This window comes from Anolis carolinensis, chromosome X (assembly GCF_035594765.1).
Source record: "Anolis carolinensis isolate JA03-04 chromosome X, rAnoCar3.1.pri, whole genome shotgun sequence".
NCBI classification, from domain to species: Eukaryota; Metazoa; Chordata; class Lepidosauria; order Squamata; family Dactyloidae; genus Anolis; species Anolis carolinensis.
In genome coordinates this window covers 8,811,448-8,835,622 of record NC_085847.1, presented here as the reverse complement: position 1 = coordinate 8,835,622, position 24,175 = coordinate 8,811,448, and the positions used below count along the sequence as shown (strand labels likewise).

The following is a 24,175-nucleotide window of genomic DNA, read 5'->3' as shown; positions in this document are numbered from 1 at the left end:
AAGAATCAAGAGGCCCTTTATTTGAACTTGATCTTTGCTGTACCCATTCATAACTGGTTATTTTACAACCCTTGGCTCTGAGGCAGAAAGTAAACCTTCCAGCTTCTTAGAACCGTAATGGTGGAAAGTAAAGTGAAATTTTTGACACTTGACAAACAATTGCTCTATTAAAGTATAGGAAACGGGACTGAAAGAAAAGTGTAAAAATACAGAACAGTCACATTGAGAATGTTAGATGTTTATTGTTTCTGTTAGGTTAAAGGCTTTTGTAACTACATCAATGAAAACATTCAATTTGAGTGTCAACTCTGGAAAAAGATCATACATAGAGAAAAACACTGCATAAAAGGCTAAATTATCCTTGTTACAACAAAGCTAAAACGGTTAAAACGTTTCACTTTGGGGCGAAGATCATTTTTATAAGTGACTTTATCACAGGTCAAAGGCAAAAGAAAACAAGGGGAATTTTGCAGCATCTGTTCCAACATTTTGATAGAAGAACATTAGCACATTTAAATCTCCAGAAAAAGCATGTCCCGTTTTTCTAATCTTGAGATACCTAGGCAGACCCCTGGACCCTAGAGAAGTATAAAAGGTACTAAAAACCATAAAGGACTCTGTGTCAAATGATTGTATCTTTCCATAGAGGAAATTTTGGTAAAGCTTTCATACTGGAGTAAGTCCCGTGTGCTTACCAACAGCATCTTTGTGGAAGAATTCCGTATCAGAATTCTGTAAAATTGCCATGGCATGCTGATGATCTCAAAGGGATGCCTCCTACTGTCATATTTCTCTACATGGCAGTGTTCTGGTAAACTTCACTAGAGTTCACAACCCACTTTAAACTGGCTGGAGTCCATAGAAGGTAAAACAATGTCCCAAAGTTTAGAGGCCACAGACACCATACACAGCTCTGTGGTACAGCGCCTCCTGGTTTATTTCCTATAACAGCATCCAGAATTAGAACTCTAACCTTTTACAGCTCAGGGACAAGGTAATGTTTTCCCCAGCATCTCTGTGGAAACAGGTAGTTCTCCATGTAACAGATGGGATTTGGTTGTTGTGCTTGAGCCATTTCAAGGCAGTAATTTTACCCAAGGCCTTCCATACTGCTTAACCTTATCAATCTGGCCTTTTAGTGACGCAAAGAATTTTCCACCTGGAGCATCTTTAGAAGAAAAATGACACAAAATATCTGAGGTCAAATTCAAAAATCAAGACGGAAAGAACTTTCCACCTGGAGCACCTTTAGAAGGAAAGTGACACAAAATATTTGAGGTCAAATTTAAAAACCAACATCATTCTGTACAAGTCATCCAGCAATCACCAACTGTGTAGAAAGAATTGTAGCACAGAATAACTGAAGGAATACCTCCTATTCAATAAAGCTGTGGCTTGATGTCACAGGACCAGCCGGTCCTCTCCTCCTTCCTGAATGATTTGGCCAATGGCTGCTTGGTCTTGTTGCTTTAGAAAACACTCCTTCTTGCACTCCATCAGTGACTGGAAATCTCGCCACATTTTCACTTGCTTCAGATTTGGGCCATGACACTCCCGGACACTTTTTTGCTTCTCTCGAAGTTTCTATTATTCAAAAGAACAATCAAAACCATTTTTATAAACATTTCCAAGGACCATAGTCAATAGTTGATTGTAATGATTTATTTTCCATGTTTCCTCTTCAACCTGGAGGAAGTGCTTCAGAATCTATGAAAATTTAAAATAAACTTTGCAAGGAATTGTGTATGCAAAAGCATATCACTTGCAGAACTGACTTTCTAAAGGAACTATTAAAGAGAAAGTTAAGGAAAATGACATTTCCCTTTTAAATTCTGAACTTTACAAAGGACGGCTAAAAATATACCGAACTTAGCAAGTAAACTCAGCTGTATCAAATGCATTGCAGTTCCTTTTTGTAAAGATACTAAAGAAAACAACTGGGAAATGTATTATCTTCATCCAATTGCTTTATATACCACTCCAAATGCGATCTGTCAGAATGTCACCTGCATTACAGTATCTTATCCCTGGGGTTTCCGGAGAATGTGCAGTTTGTAAAAGATAGTCAAACAGTTTCAGCATTATCTGTAGAAAGCTGACTTCAGAAATGTTTGTAGAGTTTATTTTGAGAAAACAACTCCTCATGCTTGAATAGAGCAACTCTTAGGGGATGGGCATCAGCTACTGACAGACATAAAATACACTGTTTTCTAAAAAGAAGAATTGTTTAAAAAGTAATAATCCATCACTACCTTCCCAAGATTCTCTTGTTCTGTGATCATCCGAGAATACTGTTCCCTAAAGAGGATGAGAAACGCACTTAATAACATGAAAATAATACTTGGCATTTATATAGTACTAGCTTTGCCCGGCCACGCGTTGCTGTGGCTTATGGGAATCCTTTGTTGGCCAGGTGGAATAGCAGTGAATAGCCTTGCAGTCTCAAAGCCTGGCCGTTTTCTGGAGTAGCTGGAGCTTTTGGTTGTATGAACGTAGAGGCATGGATGAGGGGTTGTGCTGCCAAGTTTAGTGTTTCTGGGACATGTAGTTTTGTTGTTTTGTCCTAGGCCGAAATTTCATTACCCTTTTATATATATAGATTTAGGGTATTCAAAGAATTTTGTCCCCCAAACTTGTCCAAGCTTTACACATTAAAATGCTCCCTATTGTCAAGAGTTTTATGTATTTTTCTCTCAAATTATAATAATGTTTCTCTCCTATTATCTTGACAACCACCCTGGAAGGTGGAAAAGGAATGGGTCTTCTCAAGCCATGAGGGAAGATTTGGAGCAAAGGGAATTTGGGGGTTGAAGCGCCTACACTTCGACCATGCATCTTAACAACCCAGTTCCCTGGCTCTCATTAAGCTTCCTTTTACATTCAATGCAGATGCATTAAGATACATGCTAGCTGATGAACATGTACACAGATGCGTATGTGGAGGCATGCGCTCTTTCTCCCACTTCCTCTAGCAAGCATGGTCATATATGCATGTTGGAACCCCCCTGATTTTCACAGCTGTTTTCACCCTGGTCTTTCCTGCCTTTCCTTCCACAAGCTCAAGGTGGAGCATATGGTTCACCTTTTCCCCACTTTCCCCTACTTTCCTAGCTCAAACTGTATTATGTTGCTAAGTTCAGTCATACAGCTACAAGCCAATACCGAATATCTGTTTCTTTACCACCCCCACAATGTTGATGCTGCTAAAAAAAAAGTTAGACAGAAGATAAGAGGGAAAGAGGGGCTGGGCAAACATTAAAAGCCCTTATAAAAAGGCCCTTCTTTCTCAAATGCATTGGTAAGTGAGGTATACCTGTATTTCAAACAGAAGAAATACCGAAATCTATTCTGACCATTAATCACATTTAGTCCCACTGAAATCAAATGGACACATTTGCCATGATTAAAATACCAGAAAATCTCATTGCGTTTGTTAGGACTGATCGAGATGGAATATACACAGCTTGAACCAATCAGAGCAGTTGCTTATTGCTTTCCATGAGCAGATATTAGAGATAATTGTCTCTGCTTGCCCATTGTCCCAGCCGTTTATACATTCCTGACCCATAGGCTGCATGCTTTAGAAAGCGATGGCACTTGGGTCTAGAGCACATCTATTTTCACAGTCCGGGGCACACATCTTTCTCATAACCTGCATACAGCTGCTTGAATTTGTGCCAGGAAAACATGACCTCAGTTGCCCCCAAGAACATATAAAGTTGGACATCTTCCACAGTTTTTTAAGTTCTCCAACTGTTCTTTAGCCCTAACATTGACTTTTATTTATTAAAAAGAAAGGGAAAAAAAACCAGACAAGCATCAGAAAACTAGACCGCTGAATGTCCGCTTTTTGGCTATTTATGCCTGGAAAGAATGCAACTTAATTTTGAAAGTTTAAACTATATTTAGAGAACAAAATTAACGTTTCACATTCCTCACTACTGACTCCATGGAACAGGGATGAGAATGCAGATCAAAATTAGGGCATTCTGGTTCATTAGCAAGCTGCAGTTCTGCTTATGGATTGTCTGAGCTCAGTTTACATTCCAGGACTCACAAAAGAGACATCCAGCCCCAAAAGGATTTGGAGAAAATGCGCCTTCTCTTTGCATTCTGCCTTTATTGAAGAGTTGCCTGTGAAAGCTTTTGCTCAGGCTTGTTCTGGCAGAACTAGAGTGCTCTCCTCTTGGGAAGAAGTGGCAATCTACCATTCTCAAGCCCCACTCTCTGAGCCCAGAAATCTCCTCTGCTGCTCAGGGGAGTAAGCAAAAGCACAGAGAGTAGATGCAACAGCTCTCCTTCATGACAAGATGCTATACATTTTATAGCTTCTGCTCCTCCCACAGTAAAAGGATAGACAAATGAAATACTTCAGCAGGTAGGAGTCATCAACATCTGGGACTTGTTAGGACTGGAGAGACGAACATTGGCATCCAAACACCCTAACAAAAGAGCTGGCCAACATGCCCTTCCTCTTCTGCTTTGCCCAATCTAGGCTCCCAGATACCTGGCTATTCACAGTGGCACTAACATCTTTAGCTTTTTAAAGATCTACAAGGAAAGCCTATAAAATAGCTCCTATTAAACAGCAAGAACAGTTCAGTGACAAAAAGTTTTTACAAACAGAGCAAATAAAACAACATGCTCTCAAGCCCTCAGCTGAGAAACGCTGGGCAAATAAATCACACCGTTGGCACGGTCTCAACAGATTCATTCACCAACTTCCACCACAGCCATTCTCTGGTTTTGACTTAAGTGCTCGCATTCCTTCTATTCTCTTCTCAACATTCAGCTTCTTTCCTCCACTTACCCAGCTAGCAAATCCATTGCAAATATTTAGAGAGATGTAATCTGCTCACTGTTCCTTCTATTCAGCTTCTATAAATCGAAACTTGTGAGATAAACAAGCGACACAAACAGCATTTTGTACTTGGAACACTGCTGTAATTCTCCTTGTAGCCCTATTCCCACAGGTGGAGAATCATAGAATCACAGATCTAGGGGAAACTATAAGAGCCATCCAGCCCAACCCCTGCCACAAGAATCCTGAAAAGAAGCCAAAGGAAATGTGGGAAACTATAGCCTAGCACTCTGCAGGGCATAGAAAGGTACCAAAAAGCATTCCGGGGACAGTTAACATGGGCAATTTCTTTTGTTCAAAACTAGTGACTCATTCTTCATTTGGAGTTAATATACACTCCCAAGTTCACATACCTAGTTGCCTTTCTTTTCTCCTGTTGATCTGAAGAGACATATATTTTCATCTCATCTTTTGCCCGCTGGAGATAGACATCTAGAATCTAAGAAGAAACACCAGGATGTAGGCACCAGACATTTCCCTTGCTGAAGAGTCTCAGAGAAACCAACACATGCAAACACACCTCTGCAGACGTACCTCTTTCATGGAGTTAATCTGACGATAGCGACTTTCTTCCTGCAGACACTCTTCCTGAAGGTTCTTCACCTCCTGCAGTGCAAAGGAAACCTCTTTAACAAGCAAGGTCACACATAATGTAAAGGTAAAAGAACAATTTTCAATGACAGAATGCTTGCCATTACGAGCCTGTTAACAGCATGGATGAAGGGTAAGAAATGTGTGTTCTACAGTAGTTGGACTGCGACTCCCACCATTCCTGACTGTAGGCTATGTTGGGAGTTAGGAGTCCAACACTACCTGGCGGGCCATCTACTTTTCACCCCAAAACAGATAATACAGTCTTTTCCTTTTCCTCTTTCCCTGAATAATTGCTGATATATGAGTTCAATGACTGACACAAGTAACCAATGTTTACATATGTTAGGATATCAGATGAGATGCTTGACAGTTTAGTAGATGGTCATCTTTCTCCAAGTCAACTGTGTTAGCAAAACAGAGCAAGGGAGCTCAAGGACAGCCCTGAGTACCAAGACCTGAGCATCTACATGAAGGCATGCATCTTTCCAAAGAAAACTGGGGAGAGAGAGGTGCCATGTAGCTCTGTCCTGGCACTGTACCTGTTCCAGTGCAGAACGGTTGCTCTCCAGGCCTGCCGCACAGCTGTCGTATTGGGTTTTTTTCTCCCCACATTCTTGGGTTATTTCCTGGTGGGAAAAGAATCAGAAGGGCACACGAAGCCTGTCAACATGTGCCCCCTCCTTGGCAGATCATGTTCCTGCCTGCCCATGTTGCTGCCTAACCTCAGTCATTGGCACACAGAGGGGCTTACATAAACCCCAGGGACATTTGAGCCCACCTGCTTATGGGGAAGCCTCCAGCCTGGCATGCAGAGGGATCAAGAGCATAAACAGCAATGTAGCTGAACAAGCCCTCCCTCCACCACTACTGTACCTCCAACGTTTGACATGAACACTATTGTCCCATATATTTAACTATTTTAGCAATTAATTTCCAAATCGCTCATACGATAGCATGGGTTTTGACATAATTACTTTTTGACAACCCTTCTCAGAACCACCCAGCCAGGAGGGCTCTTCCTAGATAGGGGACTGCATCAGTTGTGATCCAAAAGGTAACTTTTCCTTATTCATTAAAGCAGCAAACTGTGCCCAAAATAAAAGCTGGCTTTGACCCATTTTTAAAGGACCTAAAAGGGAGATAAATATATATTTTAGGGTTATAATACACCAAGAATGTTACCCATAGAAGATCTATTACATTAAGCATGTTTTTAAAAAAGCTTTTCTGGATTCAATCAAAAGACTTTCTGGTTTAACTGCCTGTTGTCAACAGCCCCTTAGCCAGAAAAGCAGGGCATGACAGTGACTGTCTTGCATAACTGTTTACATCCAGGACCTAATCACCAGAGATTTGATGTTTCTGTCTACGGGGGATTCTCTTTCAGCCATCACAGAAAAAGTTTGCATGAATCTTTCAGATTCAACCATAATGATCTCTGTTCCAGGGACCTTTTTAAAGAGGTTTCTCTCTTCTCAACCCAGATTTCACATCAGCTTCCTCTGTTCCAGACCTACTCTGAATTTAATTTACTGATGTCATAGTCTACTTTAGAGCAGGCACATTAAAATCAATTATGATTTTATGCTTTTTATTTGGTATATATACTTTATATTTTGCAATTTACATGATATTCTGCAATGGACTCAAGGTGGTGCACACAAATTTCTTCACCATCTATTTTGTTCTTTAACAGTCCTGTGAAGATCATCAAGATGAGAGAGTGTGACTGGCCCAAGGTCAGCCAACAGCATTTAATGGTTCAGTGGGGATTTGAAGCTTACTCTCCCAAGTCCTAGTCCAGTGCTTAAACCAGTATATCATATAGGTTTATTTCATTGACCTCAATGCATCTACTCTACCACAGTGTTTAAAGACCCCACAGGTTTGTACTTGACACATATACATTGTCTTGACATTGGGAAAACTATTCACAGGCCCACTCAACAGGCATAGGAACATGGCTGCTGAACTAAAAAGGGCATAAAACTATATGAAAGACCTTATTGGAGTCACCTGTAAGAATGGGATAAGAAATCTTTGCTTGTAACCAAGTAAAATTGATTCTAACATTTAGTCTAGTAAAGCTCCCACCATAAACACAAGTATGACTGATCACTGCCCAAACACCTGTATTTTGGTCAATATTAGGGAGGCACTTATCTTACAAATAACTGCATGTTATTTGGTGTGCATGAATTGTGGACCAGCAGAAATCCACAATGCTATATAAGCAAAATTGCTCAATTAAATCTCGAGACTGTTTGAGAAATCTTGCTCCACTATAATCAGCCCAGTGGCATTCTCACAAACCAGTAGTTTCAAAAATGAACGTCTGTTCACTTACTTGGCACTTCTGACGCAAATGCCGCAAATCTTTGATGATTGGAGCGAGGCTTGACTTCTTATCAGCCACCATAGCATTCAACTTTTTCACCTGTTTGATGGGAAGAAAAGGCATTGTCTGAATGTGTTATTAATAGAGCAACAGGAAAAACTGAAAGGAAGGCCAGCAATGCAAATGGAAGGTAAAGAAGGGTAAAACTAAGTCCGATGTGGTGGGCAAAGAAAGGGCTTTATAGGCAGGGTGGACCATGGCAGCACCACTGTACCCACAGTCCTGTGCGTCTGCCAAAACAGATCCTGCAGGCTAATAGCAGCTGCTGTCTGTGGGAGTAATATTAAAATAGATCATCACAGCCCCAACCCCTTGAGTATTCACATGCTGGAAAATGAAAATCACCATTTCAGACATGTTGTCTAGCGTTCGACCTTTCACTTCATCCATTTCGCTTTTTACTGCGGATACTCTCTCCAGCTCTTCCTGTGTATAACTGTATCCAGAGATACCTTTCTTGTCCTCAATTGCTTGCTGGTAAAACAGGAGGAAAAACAGATAGCATTACTGATGCCCTCCAAATGTTTTGGACCACAACCCTCTCCATCCATGCCCAGGCTGACTTTGTAGCCCAGAATATCTTAAAGGGAAGATGGTAGTTTTGGTACAGATGGCAGACAACCAGACTAGTAAACTATAAGTGAAATTAAAATTAAGAGTTGTTTTTTGACTGTTTTCTGCATGACGATTTTTAATAACTATATCTGGGCTGGCATAGTGTGCACTATTCCCAATTAGAGTAGACTTATTCCATCAATTGTTGCAATTGTGGCTCCAAAAATAGGTAAATCACACTGACTCAATGGCTCTGCTCTCATCACAATTGGCTATGGAAGTTAGACCCTGGTGTGGCATGATATCTCTCCTTAAAAGCCAAAGGCCCAAAGGAAATGCCTTTATAGCAATTTCTACAGTTTTCATAGGAACAAGCTGCATCTGTTTTTTGTGTCCATGACTTTTAAGATCTGCAGGATGAAGTAATTCCGAATCTACTGCTGATATTTACTTATTCTGTATGTGAAAGACAAATGTTTGATCAAGTACATAGAGCTGAATCATATGCTAATCTTACCGTCTCACCTGCTGCTTCTTTTGCTTTGTTTTGGAAGAAATAATGTGTTCTTTAAAGATAGTCTTGGGGGGAGGGGTTTGGAAAGAAGCACATATTTGAATACTCTGCAACAGTGGCTTCCACATTTTGCCACAATTTCCCGTCTATCATTGATAAAAATGTAAACAGTTTTTGGAAAAAAGTACATCTGTAAAGAAAAGTAACTTTCTGACAAAGCAAGTGATAAGAGAGAGACACGAGGCCATGGAAGATGATTGCAAGAAAAGAGCACTCGGGCTCCTGTCCTCTTGTACTCTGTAAAAAACTACAGATTGACAGTGGTGTATCACACAGAACAAGCACTCTTACTACTACGTAAGGTTGAGCCAGCAGGTAGAGTTTTAAGGCAGAAGTTTCACCCTAGCTATGTGCCATTTCATTGAATAGAGAGGGTAGGTTTGGCCCATTACCAACTGCTGCTGAATATCCTCATGGCGCTGTTTTAGAAGCTCTTCTGTTCTCTGCAGGATGCCATACTCTGCTGTAATTTCTGCAATTTCCAGGCGCTTCTTTTTGAAAAGTGTATTTTTGCTCCGCAACTTATTAACATAGCGCTTAAACTGGAAGGAGAGATAAGAGAGACATTTGAAAAGCAAAGATGTAAATTCCAACACCCACTACTTTCAAACAACACACATGAACACAAACTATATTTTCAACTTTCATCTCAGCCAAGTATTTCTCTCTCTCGGTGGTTCTGTAAATGCCAATACAAAGGTAGCTTTACTTTAAAAAACCACATAAAAATACATTTTAAAAATAGGTCTGTGATATGCATAACCCCTCTGAGTATAAAACATTGTGTCCCTTTTTGAAAAGATGAGATGACGGCAGCCGGAGAGCTCTCTAGAGTAACTGTATGTTCTATAAAAAGTGTCCCAGGCAAAGAGCCCATATGAAATCAACTCAGCTCACCTGCCCTTCCATGAGGTATCAAGGCTAAGGCTTTGTGTGCCTTTCTGTGGCTCCCACAACTACATTTAAATCCAAAGTTGCACATCGTTTTAATGAAATCCATGTTATTACTCAGTGTGTTCTTTATACAGGTGAAGAACAGCTTTTCCTGCTGTGTACAATTCTCAGACAAGGTCAGGAAAGGTTACAGAAGCCATACAACCTAACAATGCAGTTGTCTGAAAATGTACTTTCCAAGATTTGGCAGAGCCCAGAAATAAGTGGCTGATTGTCTTGGCATATTATTAACTTGTTGGATCTTCTAGAGTTCTGGCATAACTGCCTAGATGTCCTGATTGATGCTGGAGGCAAGACTATTCTTTAACAAGATAAAATGTTAATACATTAGAATTTGTTACAGTAAGTGGTTCTTCCTCTGGCAGATTCAGTAAGGCAAGAAGGGCCTAAGGAGAAAAAGGATTTGAACCAAATGAATCACATGGCTTTTGTTGCTGAGCAGCCAGGCCCAGAAAAAGAATAGCTGAGGAGCAACTGAAAACCTGGAATTAAGAAGCAATTGAAGGCAAATATTAAGGATGGGGATGTATGGGGGAAGTCATACTGTGGTATGAGGGAATGATTTGTTTGGCTAGAACTTACCAAGTCAAGGCCTATAAGGCTGATGTTCCCACATATACATCTACTAGCATGAATGTCTTTCTCAGAAGTGGTGTTGTGACTTCTTGTAAGTTCTCTGATAATTTTTCCTTATTTCTATTGTATATTATTATCTAACATCATACAATAATATATTTAATATACAATAATATCTATATTGCATTCAATTATTGTGTATAATTTACCATACTCTAAGCTACATGATATACCTTTGTTTACTGTTGCTCACACAGTACTAGGCACTTTGATAATTCTATTTTTTTCCCTTAACCCCATTAACGTTTCTTTCCCCTCTCAGTCCTCCACGTCCTTCCACTGAATTACTGATAAAAAACAATACAAATAGATAGGTTCCAATCCTGGCAGACCGTTTCACATTTACTAACCACTCAGTAGAAAGTAGAGACTCCCAATGGCTGGGGGATGGCATAATATTATTATTATTCCAAGACATAGAAAAGGCAAAGACCAACCCCTCTGTCAAACAAACAGCTCACTTAATATAGCGAGCCAATTTTATGCGAAGCGTTGACTTTGGAAACTCTGGGTCTGGCTTGTTCAGGAGCACATTTTAGCAGAATCGCAAGTCGTTTCACGATTGACTGTTCCACCATCAAAGTGTATTTGATTTTATATCATTTGATGAAGAAATATAGTGCCAGGCCACATGGGACTCTTAGTGCTGCCTTTGTTGGTTTTAAATAAGCATTTTATAGTGTTCCTCAGGAAAGACTCCAGGCAAAACTGAAGGCTTCTTTTCTAGACTGCAGATTATAGATACTTATCTGTAAACTGCATAAAGAGAACTTAATCCATAGGGACAACTGTCAACCTCATGCCAGTCAAGAGAAGAATAAAGGTGGATGGGAGAGTAATCTCCAGTAGTGCTGTTTCACATTCCAGAGACAGAATCCACTTGAATTCTAACTAAAACATCTGCCAACAAATATGAAAAACAAAACAATGGCCCAGAGACTGGAAATGCTCAATATATGTTCAAGTCACCAAGAAATGGGACAGTAGGAACTGTAGTAACCACTGCAAATGAAAGGACAATCACAATTTTACAACAAAGACTTTGGCCATATTTGGAGCAAAAAATGCCAGATGTCCAAGCTGGGTTCAGACAAGGAAGAGATACTAGATATCATATTGCAAGCATACATATAATGGAATGAACCAAAGCATTTCAGAAGAGAATCAGTCTGTGCTTTATAGATTATGGCAAAGCCTTTGATTGTACAGATCATGAAAACATGTGGGTGGCTCTAAAGGAAATGGGTGTGCTACAAGATCTGATTGTTCTGATAATAACTTGTACTCTGGATTAAAAAAAACAAAATAAGGGGAAGCAGAATGGTTTCCGATTGGCAAGGGGGGTCAGGCCAGGCTGCCCTTTATCACCTCATCTGTTTAATTTATACACAAAATGCAGTCGTATGGAAAGCTGGATTAGACTTAGAGTGAGGAAGCATGAATATTGGAGGAAGGAACACAAACCATTTAAGATATACAGATAACACCATACTACTAGCAGAAAATAGAACAAACTTGGCATCACTGTTGAGGAAAGTCAAGAAAGAAAGTGCAAAAGCAGGATTAAAGCTGAATGCTAAGAAAGCAAATATAACATCCACAGATGATTTATGTAACTTTAAAGTGGATAATTACGACACTGAAAATCAAACTAATGTATGTACTCATGCATAAGCCAGCCTCATGTCTAAGTCAAGGGCAGGTTTGGGGGATCAGATTGTTGATTTTAATATGGTCTGTGGCTAAATCAAGAGATAAGTGTAGACATATAATATAACCAATGAGTTTGATCATTCATGTTGATGGTAATGAACTTCCAAATTTCCAACATGTACCATTATCCTAGTAATTTTCAAATGTATGTTTTGAGCTCTGGTTTTTAGACTGCAACAGAAGTATACAAACTCTGTTCATTGGAAGGGAATTTGAACAAGATTTTGTAAAGGAATCCTCCTCATCGAAGAGAAACATCTGAAAAAGAAAGGCCTGTTAGTATGCCATTTGCCCACCAACACTTATGGTGTCATCTGAAGCACATCAATGGCCTACCCAATTCATTTCCACTTTACTTTAATCCTCCTGTTTCGTTGGCAAATGACTATTTAACAGGCTACTCAAGTTATACAAGACAAGTAAGTCCTGGAAAAGCAGAGAATCAGTTTTTGCCTGCGGAATTCATCATCCTTATAAATTTAGCTACCCTTTTAAAAAAGCAAAACAATTTTCTGGCATTTATGAGCACAGCAACAGGCTTGGAAGTGCCAAGTGGTGGAATCTCCATTCCCCAGGCATCTTGGTTTACTGCCAGGGGTTCATTATTTCTTAGCTGCCAGGAAACAGCCCTCCTGTTCTTCGTGTCATCCGGTTCCCTTTATGATATCTTGTCCACATTTAAACAGGGGTTTTAAAGTTCTTCCTCTCACCAGCTTCCAGTTACTGGGATTTTTTTTAATTTGCTGCCCTTATTGTTTTTTAAACACTAGATAAGTTTCCCATTATTACTACATTGTTTAAATCCAAATGACTTTGGTTGGATTTAAACAATCAGTGTTGACAAGAAAAATAAAATGGGATATTTGAGAGCATACCATCTAGGAAAGTACTGTCCAAACATTACTAGTAGGCTTTCTTTTCCCAAGAGACAAGGTCCATTTATTTATATGAGGTAAAAGAACAAGACAAAAACAACTGGTTGGTGTGAGTTTTAAAAAATAAAACAGCCAACTTGGCCTTGTTTAGTAACCTGAGTTTTAAATGCTTAGAACAAAAGCAAATAATGGCCATATTTTCCCACGTTACTCTGTGTATATACAGATCAAAACGGATTTCAAGAAAACACTAAAGCAGCTGGCTGACATTTTTATGGTGAGAAGCAAGTGAGAAGGGGGAGTTGGAGAGGTAAGTGAAAGTTTCTGAGGGCAGAAAGATGTGAATTATTGTTTTTATGATAAATACTCTTTGCACAGCCACAACCTACCCTGCCCTAAATGTTGAACAATTAGTATAGCACAGTGGCTTAGCGTGTGAGCACTAAGCTGGGATGTTCAAATCTCACCCTCAGTTTGCCTTAGTACTGTAACAAGCAACTAGAGGACTTGAGTGGAAATATGAAACCTAGCATTACCCTCAGTCAATAAAATGAAATACAGAGATATCGGATGGGTGACACCCTCCTTGAAAACAATAAGTGCAGAAGGGAACTAGGGGTCTTAGCAGACCACAAGCTGAACATGAGTCAAGAGTGTGGATGCAGCAGCTAAACAGCCAATGTGATTCTAGGCTGCATCAGTAAGAGTCTAGTGTTTAGATTGAGGGAAATCACAGTACCACTCCAATCTGCTTTGGTCAGACCTCCTTACTTGAAATATTGTGTCAATTAAAGACTGAACATGTCCAGAGGAGGGTGATAAAAATGGTCAAAGGTCTGGACTCCATGAGGAGTGGCTGCGGGAGCTGGGTATGTATATCTTGGAGAAAAGGCGGCTGAGATGGGACACAAGAGCCAGTTTAAAGTATCTGAAAGGATGTCACATTACGGATGAGGCAGGCTTGTTTTCTGCTGCCACACGTAACAACTGAAACTACTGTACAATCTCAGGAACATAGTTCCATGATGTCTCAGATGAAAAAAGGATGAAAAGAGAACAAGGAAGCCCTGGCCAAGGGAAAAGCTGTGAAAACAAAGCTGGTATTTACACACTGCAGAACAAATGACTTTACAAAATAAACAACCACACAGCGAGTGCTGGACTGAAAGCAAGGAAGAGGAATGAAGAAAGAGATTTCTTGATTTATTATTATTTCATTCATTCATTAATGTATATGCTGCCTTTCTCGCAGCCCAAGATAGCTTCCAAAGACAGCCAATTAAAAATCTTTGTCTACTTGACAGATTCAGTCTGGGGCAACTAGCTATAAACATGCGCACACATGTAAGCCAACAAAGTTCCTGAGAATAATCTGTATTAGATAAAAGGAGACCCTCTTTGATTATCTCAGCAGCATGCTATATCAGAATATTTACAGAAGCTATATACTAAGAATCACAAAGCAGATGGCCAATTTTCCTGCCAGTCCAATTAATGCAATAAAGACCTCATGAGCAGCTAAACACACAAGAGTGAAAGCAATTCCCTGGCTGTCACAAGCTTCCCACAACCATTTGCCAGGTATCTTGAAAATGAGCTCGGACAGCCATTTTGGGATATGATTTATTAGATTCACTTCCATTCCCAATTATGTGTCATAAGTCCCACTGATTTTAAGGTGGGCAGAGGGTTTATGAGTGGCTTTGCGATGGCTGCCAAAATGTTTTGGAGACTCTTCTTAATCTATCAGAGGAGAAAAGTATCCTACGCTACATACAGCAGGCAGGCCAAACGGGCCATTTTTAAAAATTAATATTGATCAGGAAGCTGTTTCTAGGACACTCCTGGCTCTCGCAACCCTTTGGCACAGCTGCTGGCCTGACAAATGTTTTTATGCTATTATTTCAAGATGCATACCTTAATCTAAAACCTCCTGTCACCAGGAATATGAAGTGATTGCCTCATATTGAAACAAAAGAAAATCTGGGAACAACTCAGCTCCAGGGCTCCAAAGCATCCTGTTGTACAAATATTTTCAACTAGCAACTCCAAGTACCCTTTAAATACTTTTCCCTGATTAAAATAAGATTATTTGAGGATTCCATCTTTGCTGGCTGGCATTTGCCAGGTAGCTCAGAGAACCTCAAGGGCCAACCCATTGGGTGCAAGAACAACAGGATGCAGCCTGATGTTTTCTGTACAACCCAGAGCTAAGATTGAACTTGTAATGAGTTCATGTGAGAAGCATTTAACACCAGTTGGTGACCTCTGATCTGTCGAAACGAGGGTAGAGGTAGAAGTAAGTGAAAGGTCTCCTCAAATGTTCTTGTGACAAGGGAAAGTTTCCGAAATCATCTGCTCTTATGGGGTTTAGAAAACAGCTGAACAGGAAAAGGCTTTCCACCATTTCAGGACTTCACAATATGATCAGGCTCACTCTTCTTCCAGGGAAAGATAAATGGGTTTTGAACTCCAGAAGGTTTGGAGATACAGTTCTCTGCAGGGGCAGGATTTCACACGTGTGCTTGGTTAAAGGAGAGCCAATGATGATTCCTAGGCTGGATGTGCTGCCTTGAGAAATGTCACTTACTCCCTTGGCTGCCAATCCACACAGTTCAAAAACCAGCAGAGTTCAAAATTCTTTGAAGACTACAATGGTGACCCACACAATGAAAACGTACACGGTTTGGCATTTCGGGGCTGAATCTCCTCTTTCTACTTAATCAGTAACTATTTTATGTGCAGGTTCCAGTATAACTAAGGAGAAAAACTATAAATGGATGGAGGTTTCCACAAGACCACAGCTCATTTCCACAGAACTCAATGCTATTGTTTTCCTGAGCTTACACATTTTATTTCCTTAGACTGGTATCCTCCCCTTTTCATAAATTTTTGAGCATGCCATACTGAGATAGTGACCGTATTACATCTTCCTATCACTCCTGCACCGTGAGTCTGGCTGAGAGCATGACTGGCTTGAGATCACACACAAGCTGGATCCACACCAAGAGTGAATTTTGGCTAATTTTGCTGTCTGCCAATTCTTTCTCACGGGTTTGATGTAAGGATATCCTAGGGGTAGGCTTCCACCCTGGAGAAAGGGCAGGACAACAGTGTGGGTAAGCAGAGCACATTTCACAGATGAGAAAGTATTTGAACCTGGATCTAAAAACCCCAAACTCTACTGACATCCAGGTCAAGCCAAGCAAGTGTCAAAACACCAAGGCTAGTAGCTAGGAAGCTTCGATCTTTAAAAGCACTGACCACAGTACAAAATTGACTGCTGGGACCAACTCTCTGCTGAGGAAGAAATGAAAAGAGCTGCCCCATCATTAGCCATTCCTTCCAACCTATTTATATTTCAACAATATGTGAAATTGATTTCTTCATTCTCAGGAAAAACGTCCAGGCCAGTAAGATAAATGCTTTATTCATGCCAATGAGTGCTCAAAGAGCATTCATGTGAGCTAAGCTGTATTTTACATCTGAGCCACCCCGTACGTTTGGCTTCACTAACAGCTAATATCCTGCTTGAGAAGTTTTTGGCTGCTTGAACTCTTTTGCACGGTGCCCTTTGTGTCATCTGTGAAGTCCTGCTGTAAAGAATACCGGATATCCCTACATAATATATTTCCAGGAGAAAATATTACAACCCTATTGCTCTATTACTAATGAAGACCATTAAAAGAAAGTAAAAGGCATGGGAGGGAAGAAATGTACATCTATTCCAGCACTTTCTTGTGTCCACTAGGAGAGCCCATCGTATGGAGTTGGCAAAGCCTCTGCCGACCTCAGGGAAGAGACACAGCTCTGTGAGAGGGCATAGTGCATGCAGAAAGTGGCAGCCTGTAGGCCAAACGTGGTCCTCTAGGACCTTTCTTGCATTTTTTCTTTTGGAAAAAAAAATTCAAAATCCCCAACATTGCTGCTACAGACGCTTCAAAGAACAGGAAGACAGAGCCTGGAAGTACAAATAAGATATCACTTCCAGTTTTATTTTGGACTGAAGACTAACAGAAAATGGGGTAGAAAACCCATCATGAGGAAGCAGGGGTGAAAACTGGCTCACATGCCCATCTAGATTACAAAGTACTGAAGTAGATTGACCACTGGTCTCAGCTGGGATAACACAGCTGCCTAGGTTTTCTTACCAGAATTCCCTGATCCACTGAAGTTCTTGTAGCACCCCTGAAGGTGATGGGACCTTTAGTGGCCCCCTCCTTACAACTGCTGGCATTCCTTATTGGGACCTCGCCCTTCCCACAATTCCTTAGCCATGTCCTTGTTTCGTTGACTGCAGAATACCTGCGTAAAGGTACACCTTGAAATGGGCTAGAGCCTTATTTGAACTGCTTCTTTTGGAACAGCTCTGGATTTTATTTTGATACCCACAGCTATGGCCCTAACAGCTAAATAACAAACTTTAAAATGAAAAAAACAAAAAACAAAACAAAAACTACCATATTTTCTCTGAGATAAACAGCACTTTGATTTGTTCTTTAGTCCCAGCAGGCTGGTGCGGAGAAAAAACGAGGCTCCCCAGAACCTATGTTCCACTTTGAAGAGAACAATGTGCTGTGAAAGGGAGCTAAAAATAGCTCTGGTTTACCTAGGATCACTTGTAATTGAACCACCTACCCTTTCTAAGCACTGGAATGCAATTCTCTAATTTTCAGGATCTGACAGCTGCAGGAAAACGGTTGCCAGCCTTGTCTGTGTTTTGTTCTCAGCACTTTGCTCTAAAGTTCTTTTCACATGTCGCTATCTTTGCAACAGACCAGACTTTGCTCCCCACTGCCCCCACATTTTGTCACGGTTCCTACCCAAATCTCTCCAGCTGTACCTTCACTTGGGCTTGTCAGTTCCAGCCATCTGCCCAAGCGCTGGCTTTCAATAGGACTGGAAAGCTGTGTGCTCCTCGGCATCATTAGAAGAGAAAGCAACATGCTGGCTAGTAAAAACATAAGCCAGGGCTGACCTTTCCGTGGATGAAGTGCTAAGACCTCAGCTGAGGATACAATTGCTGGTATGTGAAAGGCCAGGCGGAGAAAGCATTAATTCATTGTCGTGCCAAAGTCAGCGAGGAACAGACCATAAGGGGATATACAACAATGCAGGGCAGGGGGAACACAACAACCTGGGTCACACAAAGAAACCATTAGGGTCTAAAGCACCATGTCCAAAGTATTAAAGAGATATACTAGTCTGTCTACAAAATACTCGACAGGAAAAAGCGTGTAAGAACTATCTCTCTAATAAATCTCCCACACACATATTTGAGGACATGAGGATTCAGGAAATGCAAATTCTCAAAGGGAAAGTGTTAAGTTCAGCACAAATTGCCTTCTGCAGTCGCCAGTGAGATGGCTCAGGGAAGTTCAGAAGGTGAGCCAGATGGTAAATCCTAGGCTAGTCAAAACAAACAACTTGAAAAATGCACCTTTTTAGACTACAATTCCTAGATTTCCTCAGTTTGTTATAGTACTGTCTTCATTTTAGGGGGGAAAACCCAACTCGGTAAGGGAACTGCATAGGCAGATGTGATAGCTATATAACATTCTACATATCGTATGGAGGTTTTCTTCCCTGTCTCGGGGCCATCCAACAGAACTGATCTGCAAATGCTTCAGGACAAACTGAAAAAAAAATCTTCTCAAAACATGTACTTAATGAATGGAATTTTTTGCTACAAGAGATGAGGACAGACAGGCAACGCAGATGGCTTTAAAAGAACAGATTCATTGAGAAGTCAAGAAGTGATTAGGAGCCAGAAACTGTGCTTCTCCTCAGATCCAGGTGAAAGGAAACAACACTTGGGAAGAAGAAATGGTGTTATAAATATTCCATTGGTCTGATCTTGTAGGCCCTCTGATTTGTTTTATGTTGGGAGACTCCTACGTCTAATCTTATGTATTTTCCATGAAGCTTCTCTTTACCTAAGTTAACATTATTCATACACACACAACCACTCTTCGTGTTCATCCCTGGACTACATTCCAAGGGAGCCATAAACTCAACATCGTTCTACCCCAATTTCCTGTTCCGGTGCTGTTATTACTCTTAGTTGTTCAGCTACTCAACAAATTGTTCCTGTCATCAGGTGCACTGACAACGTGGAACATTTTTATGTACTTTACAATACAGTGAACACCCAAGAGATAAGACAAAGTGTTAGCAGGTTGCTTGTGCTCTTGCAACACTTGGCTACTAGGAAATTTGTCGCTGCTTTCTCCACAGCTGGAATGCTATGAGCTACAGTGTTCTGCTTTCAAATCCCACCAAAATAAAAAGCCCAGTATGAATGTGCAACTAGTATATTACAAAGTAGAGGGAAAACAAAGAGTTGATATATTAACAGAAAATAAGGCTAAGAGCATTAGGGACAAATGCTTCTATGAGAGCTTTGTCTAATTGTAATTTTCCTTTAAAGAGTCTAATCTCAAGAGTTTGTCAGCTAGTTGTCTTATGTTGTGAAGAGTGACTGCTAAAGCCATATTTAGTATGGTAAACTGTGCCCTTGACTTCAAACAGAAATGAGAATACAGCCGGGAGGGACAGAACTCTAACCTGACGTTCCTCACATTCAGGAAGAGCCCCAGACTTCTGCTACGTCTTCTTCCTTCAGCTGTTGATCTCTCCATATCAACTTTTTCTGTACCCATTTATCCCATAGTCTCTTCTTCCCCGCCAACACTAGCTGGCAATTCTCTGTGCCATAAAGTTTTATAAAAGATTGCAGCTACTTCAATCTGAGTCCACAGGTCTCAGATCCACGTACAGCTGCACAAACAGAAACGGGGAAATAGTACATTGGCATTTATTGTAAACATCCATGCTTGTCTGCAGAGAAGGGGACATCCACAAATGGGTTAACAACAAAGAGTTGCCAACCTCTCCTTCAAGCTGGCTGACTGCCTGAATGATCTTGGTCACTTTGAAGACAAAAAATCACAAGCTCTTCAATCCACAGCTTAGGATGCTTGGAGTCTGCAGCACTGCTGTGCCTGGCAGTTCTGGAACGTCAGCTAAAGCAGAAGGATCTGTAATTGCCCGTGGGAGCACCTCCTTACAGTTACCACAGGAAAGCAAGAAAACGATAAGAGAACACTAACATCCTCTGTGATACAGACATCCCTGTTGGGTGATTTATGGCCATGATCTGATGTGTAGGGCTTACTTCAAGTCTTCCCTGACTTGAACCTAGAGGAAACAAAGAATTCTGAAGGCTTCAAGAAATGGAGGATTTAAAAGGCTCTGAAGAGACATGAAGATTTTTTTTGGCACAAGAGGAAACACAATCTGGAATAAAAGGAGAGAACAGAACTGGAAGGAAATATTAAGAGTCAAGAAAAGAAGAGGAGCAATGAGTTATTTAGTGTGAATGCAAAGAACGGGGAGGAGAAGCCAGAGATATCATTTTTAAAAGGTTTCTATCACAAGGTCTTCTGCCAAGCCTGGGCAACAGAAGTAGTTAATTCATTCATGGACAGCTTCTATTCTGCTCACAGATAATATGGTTGTCTTGATTCACTGCCAGTGAGTTGCATCTTGCATTTCCTCCCAAGGATTGAATATAAGCTACAGGCTGAAGATTCTGCTCTAAAAGGTGGCCAAAAAACTCTGTTTTTTTTTTTTAAGAACCAGTTTGACTAACCTTGCAATGGAAAAGTGACATAGTCAATTTGGTTATGTGCTAAGTAATTGTTTTGGGATGTTATCTGGGCCCATGGTAAAATATACAGACAAGATGTAAAATTGTGCAAACCTGAAAGCAGAAGTGGACTTCAAGTCCCTTCGGGGAGATGGTGGCAGGACACAAGAATAAAGTTGTTGTTGTTGTTAATAATAATAATAATAATAATTCTTGATCATCAGCCTCCCAAGCAACATCAACCCCACTGTTAAAACCCCACTTGTACTGGCTGCCCATGTACATCCTAATCCCCATTCACAGCTGAGAGAGGGCATGTAAGTATAAGACAATCTGAGGCTCATTCACTTTTTACAAAACCTTGTCCAACCCTGGCTTTGTACTTACCTCATCACCCTTTAAGACTTCTGTACCATTCAGGTCACGGGCTTGGCTTGACTTTTGCAACATTTGCTTCTCTAGGTTGGACAGGTCTTCCTTGGCAGCCTGAAGTTCTTCTGCCTTTGCAGTCTTCTTCCGGGAAATGATGGAAGCCTGGTAAGGGAACAACAGGAGGGTTAATCAGGTCAGTTTTCATGAAAGCATCCTTACATTTTAAGAATTTAAAAAGGGAAAAGTAATGGAAAGAACAAAAGCATCAGAGGCACAAGACAGTGGCAACAAATAAAGAAATACATGGTATGGAACACGAAAACCACCTATTCTTAATTTGAATGACAGATCTTTGAAGTACAGCAATTAAAAGCACAAATTATCAGGAAAAAGATGCATATTCCAAACTTTTCAGATTGGACAGGGTTTTTTTTTTAGAAAATTTGAACCCATGGTACTACATCTGTACTGAAGGAACTATAATATCCAAGTTCTTCACTGGAAGTGCAACTCATCTCTAGTCAGAACATGACTGGGAGTTTGAAGACTGCAAGAACAATATTGCAGCCCTCTAGACATGTTGGCGTATAGTCTCCATATTTCCCCAGACAGCATTGTCTTCAGTTCAGCAAGGATACAATACATTAGCTTTTTAATGGCCAACAATTTTCCAAGTCTTTTATAACCATTACCCGAGTCTGTTTAAAATATTTAATCCTGCCTTTCTGCCATTGCTCAAGGTACCTGACAGTAATTCAGTTGGGAGATGCCAGGACTTGAGCCTTAGACCTTGTGCCTGCAAACCATGCTCTTCATCTATCACACATTAATAAGTCTATATGAAATCATGGTGCAGACAGTGGAAATACAGAATCTGATTTCAGTGGCGGCAGATGATACAAGGAAAGATAGCAGTTCAGAGATAATTTTATTTCATCCGTCTCCTCGGGATAAAATTAAAACACGCACAAACACACCAGACGGTGCTTTTCATATTATCTCTCACATAGTCTATTCAGTGTTGCGTGTTATCTAATACAAGAGCAAACATTATTAGAAGCATAGCTTTGTATCAAGAATAGAACACTCTAGGTCAGACACACAGTTTCATATTAAGTTACAAGGTTCCTAGAATTAAATACAACCCCACTGTTCTTACTTCTTAAAACATGGGTCATACAATCGTGTAAGTAGCTTTGGGAATAGCCTCCATGCTCTAGACTAAAAAAAGCTTCCTGCATTCTCTCAAAGATGATTCAGCCTACGTGTTATCCAACCTTGTGCTTCTCCAGACTGGGCCGGCAGTGACAAATTGTGTTAAAAACACATGGGGTGCTCTTGTAAAGCTGACAAAAGCATCCTGTGGAGCTGTGCAGAGACTGCCATATGTTTTTGAACTAAGAGAAGAGCTCTGAATTCCTGGAATCACTCACCCAAGGGACGTCAGCACTTTATATTAACAGCCAGCTGGTCTCTTGTACCAGCACATTATGTAGCATTCTTAACCTTGTCACATATTGCTCACAAAAACAAGAGGCTTCAGGTTGCATTTACCACCCAAAAGCATAATCTATCAAACTAAACACTCTGACTACTGATTTTGAACCCTTGCAAAAGTATATTATATAAATGTATTCATCATCAAATCTGTGCAAATATATCAAGATGCCAGCAGAATTCAAATGCTCGCAAGGATTTTACTGAACTCAATTACATTTGCTTACATGCTGCTTTGCTAGGAATTTATCCTTACCTGTTGACGGTACATTGAAAATTTACTATCGATTGGTTCATACTTCATCATCCTTTTTTCAATTAACTGGTTGATTTGTACATTGATCTCGTTTATCTGGAATAAGAAATTAAAATGTTTGAGAAGGTTTTTCACAGCCAACATGAAAGGTAATAATTCTACTGCAAAGCAACTTCCACAAATGGGTTCAAAATGTAATGAAGGATTTAAATGAAGCAATGGTATACCATCAAAGAAAAGCCCAGAAATTTTGAATAACTCTCCCCAAAGTAAAATGTAAAAAAAGCCAGTATCAGCTACCTTATGTTTATTTCGATACAATTTTTTCAGTCTTTTCACTCAGAGTCTACGTATATCAATGACCAAACTAATAAAGCCAAAGTACAAATAGGATGATGTTCTGCAAAGATTTTTCTTTTTCTGAAGCTTCCCTTCGCCACTAACCTAGAGACATCTAACTACTACCTACTTACTCAAGAATAGTGGTATAGAAGAAATCTGGTGAGAAGATGAAGATAAAAATAACAATCTGCAACTAAAACATCTGGGACTGACCTTCCTACCATTGCATGCCTGCTGAACTAGAACATGAAAAATATACATTGGAGTACTAGAATCTCTCAATGGCCTGTTTGAACATTGGAGGAATGTTTCTGGCATCATTTGTGGCCCAGAACCTAGAAATGAATGTTCTTATTCCAACAGCCCATAGCTTTTGACAAGAAAGATAGGTACTAAGATCTTTACAAATTTCTACATAAACTTATTTCCCCAATTTTCTACTTTTAAAGATCTCCCATCAATATGCCATAGATAAGTGCCTTTTCCATGTTATGTGAACTAGGACAAAATGTCAAAAGTTCATTTGCAGCTCTTGCTCATAAATACAAAATGGGGACCCTAGGATAGCCACCAGGAAATCCAAAGTTATCCTGGGATAACCCTCAGCATCTATTTCAGGAGATTCTGATGATGCAGAAGCCGTTTTGTTGCAAATGAGTCGCTCAAGTGCCAGTGCACAACAACAGTACGTATTAAATCAAAGTCTGACAGGAGATCAGTGACTTTCGAGTCACATGATGCTCCCTGTGCCAGGGACTCATGTCCTGCCTGGGGTCTTCCCATAGCACCTGGTTGGCCATTTGGGGAAAGAGGGTGTTGGACTGAATGTACCCCCAGGTTAATCTAACTGTGGTCTCTTTTCATTTCATGTTTTTATTATGTCAATTTATGTCCCTC

At 40.3% G+C, this 24,175-nt stretch overlaps 1 protein-coding gene across 1 annotated transcript in view; it reads right to left on the bottom strand.

The window, feature by feature from the left end:
- Positions 1 to 222: 222 nt before the first annotated feature.
- Positions 223 to 24,175, bottom strand: part of ift81 (intraflagellar transport 81) — a 38,191-nt gene continuing 14,238 nt past the window's right edge. Inside the window, exons 10-19 of the mRNA XM_003222748.4 lie at positions 22,937 to 23,032; positions 21,199 to 21,345; positions 9,375 to 9,524; positions 8,199 to 8,327; positions 7,803 to 7,892; positions 5,995 to 6,081; positions 5,396 to 5,467; positions 5,215 to 5,300; positions 2,253 to 2,298; positions 223 to 1,584 (exon numbers count right to left, since the gene is read on the bottom strand). Of these exons, the coding sequence (XP_003222796.1) occupies positions 1,402 to 1,584; positions 2,253 to 2,298; positions 5,215 to 5,300; positions 5,396 to 5,467; positions 5,995 to 6,081; positions 7,803 to 7,892; positions 8,199 to 8,327; positions 9,375 to 9,524; positions 21,199 to 21,345; positions 22,937 to 23,032 (1,086 nt within the window). The 3' untranslated portion in view covers positions 223 to 1,401. The remainder of the gene's footprint in view (positions 1,585 to 2,252; positions 2,299 to 5,214; positions 5,301 to 5,395; positions 5,468 to 5,994; positions 6,082 to 7,802; positions 7,893 to 8,198; positions 8,328 to 9,374; positions 9,525 to 21,198; positions 21,346 to 22,936; positions 23,033 to 24,175) is intronic.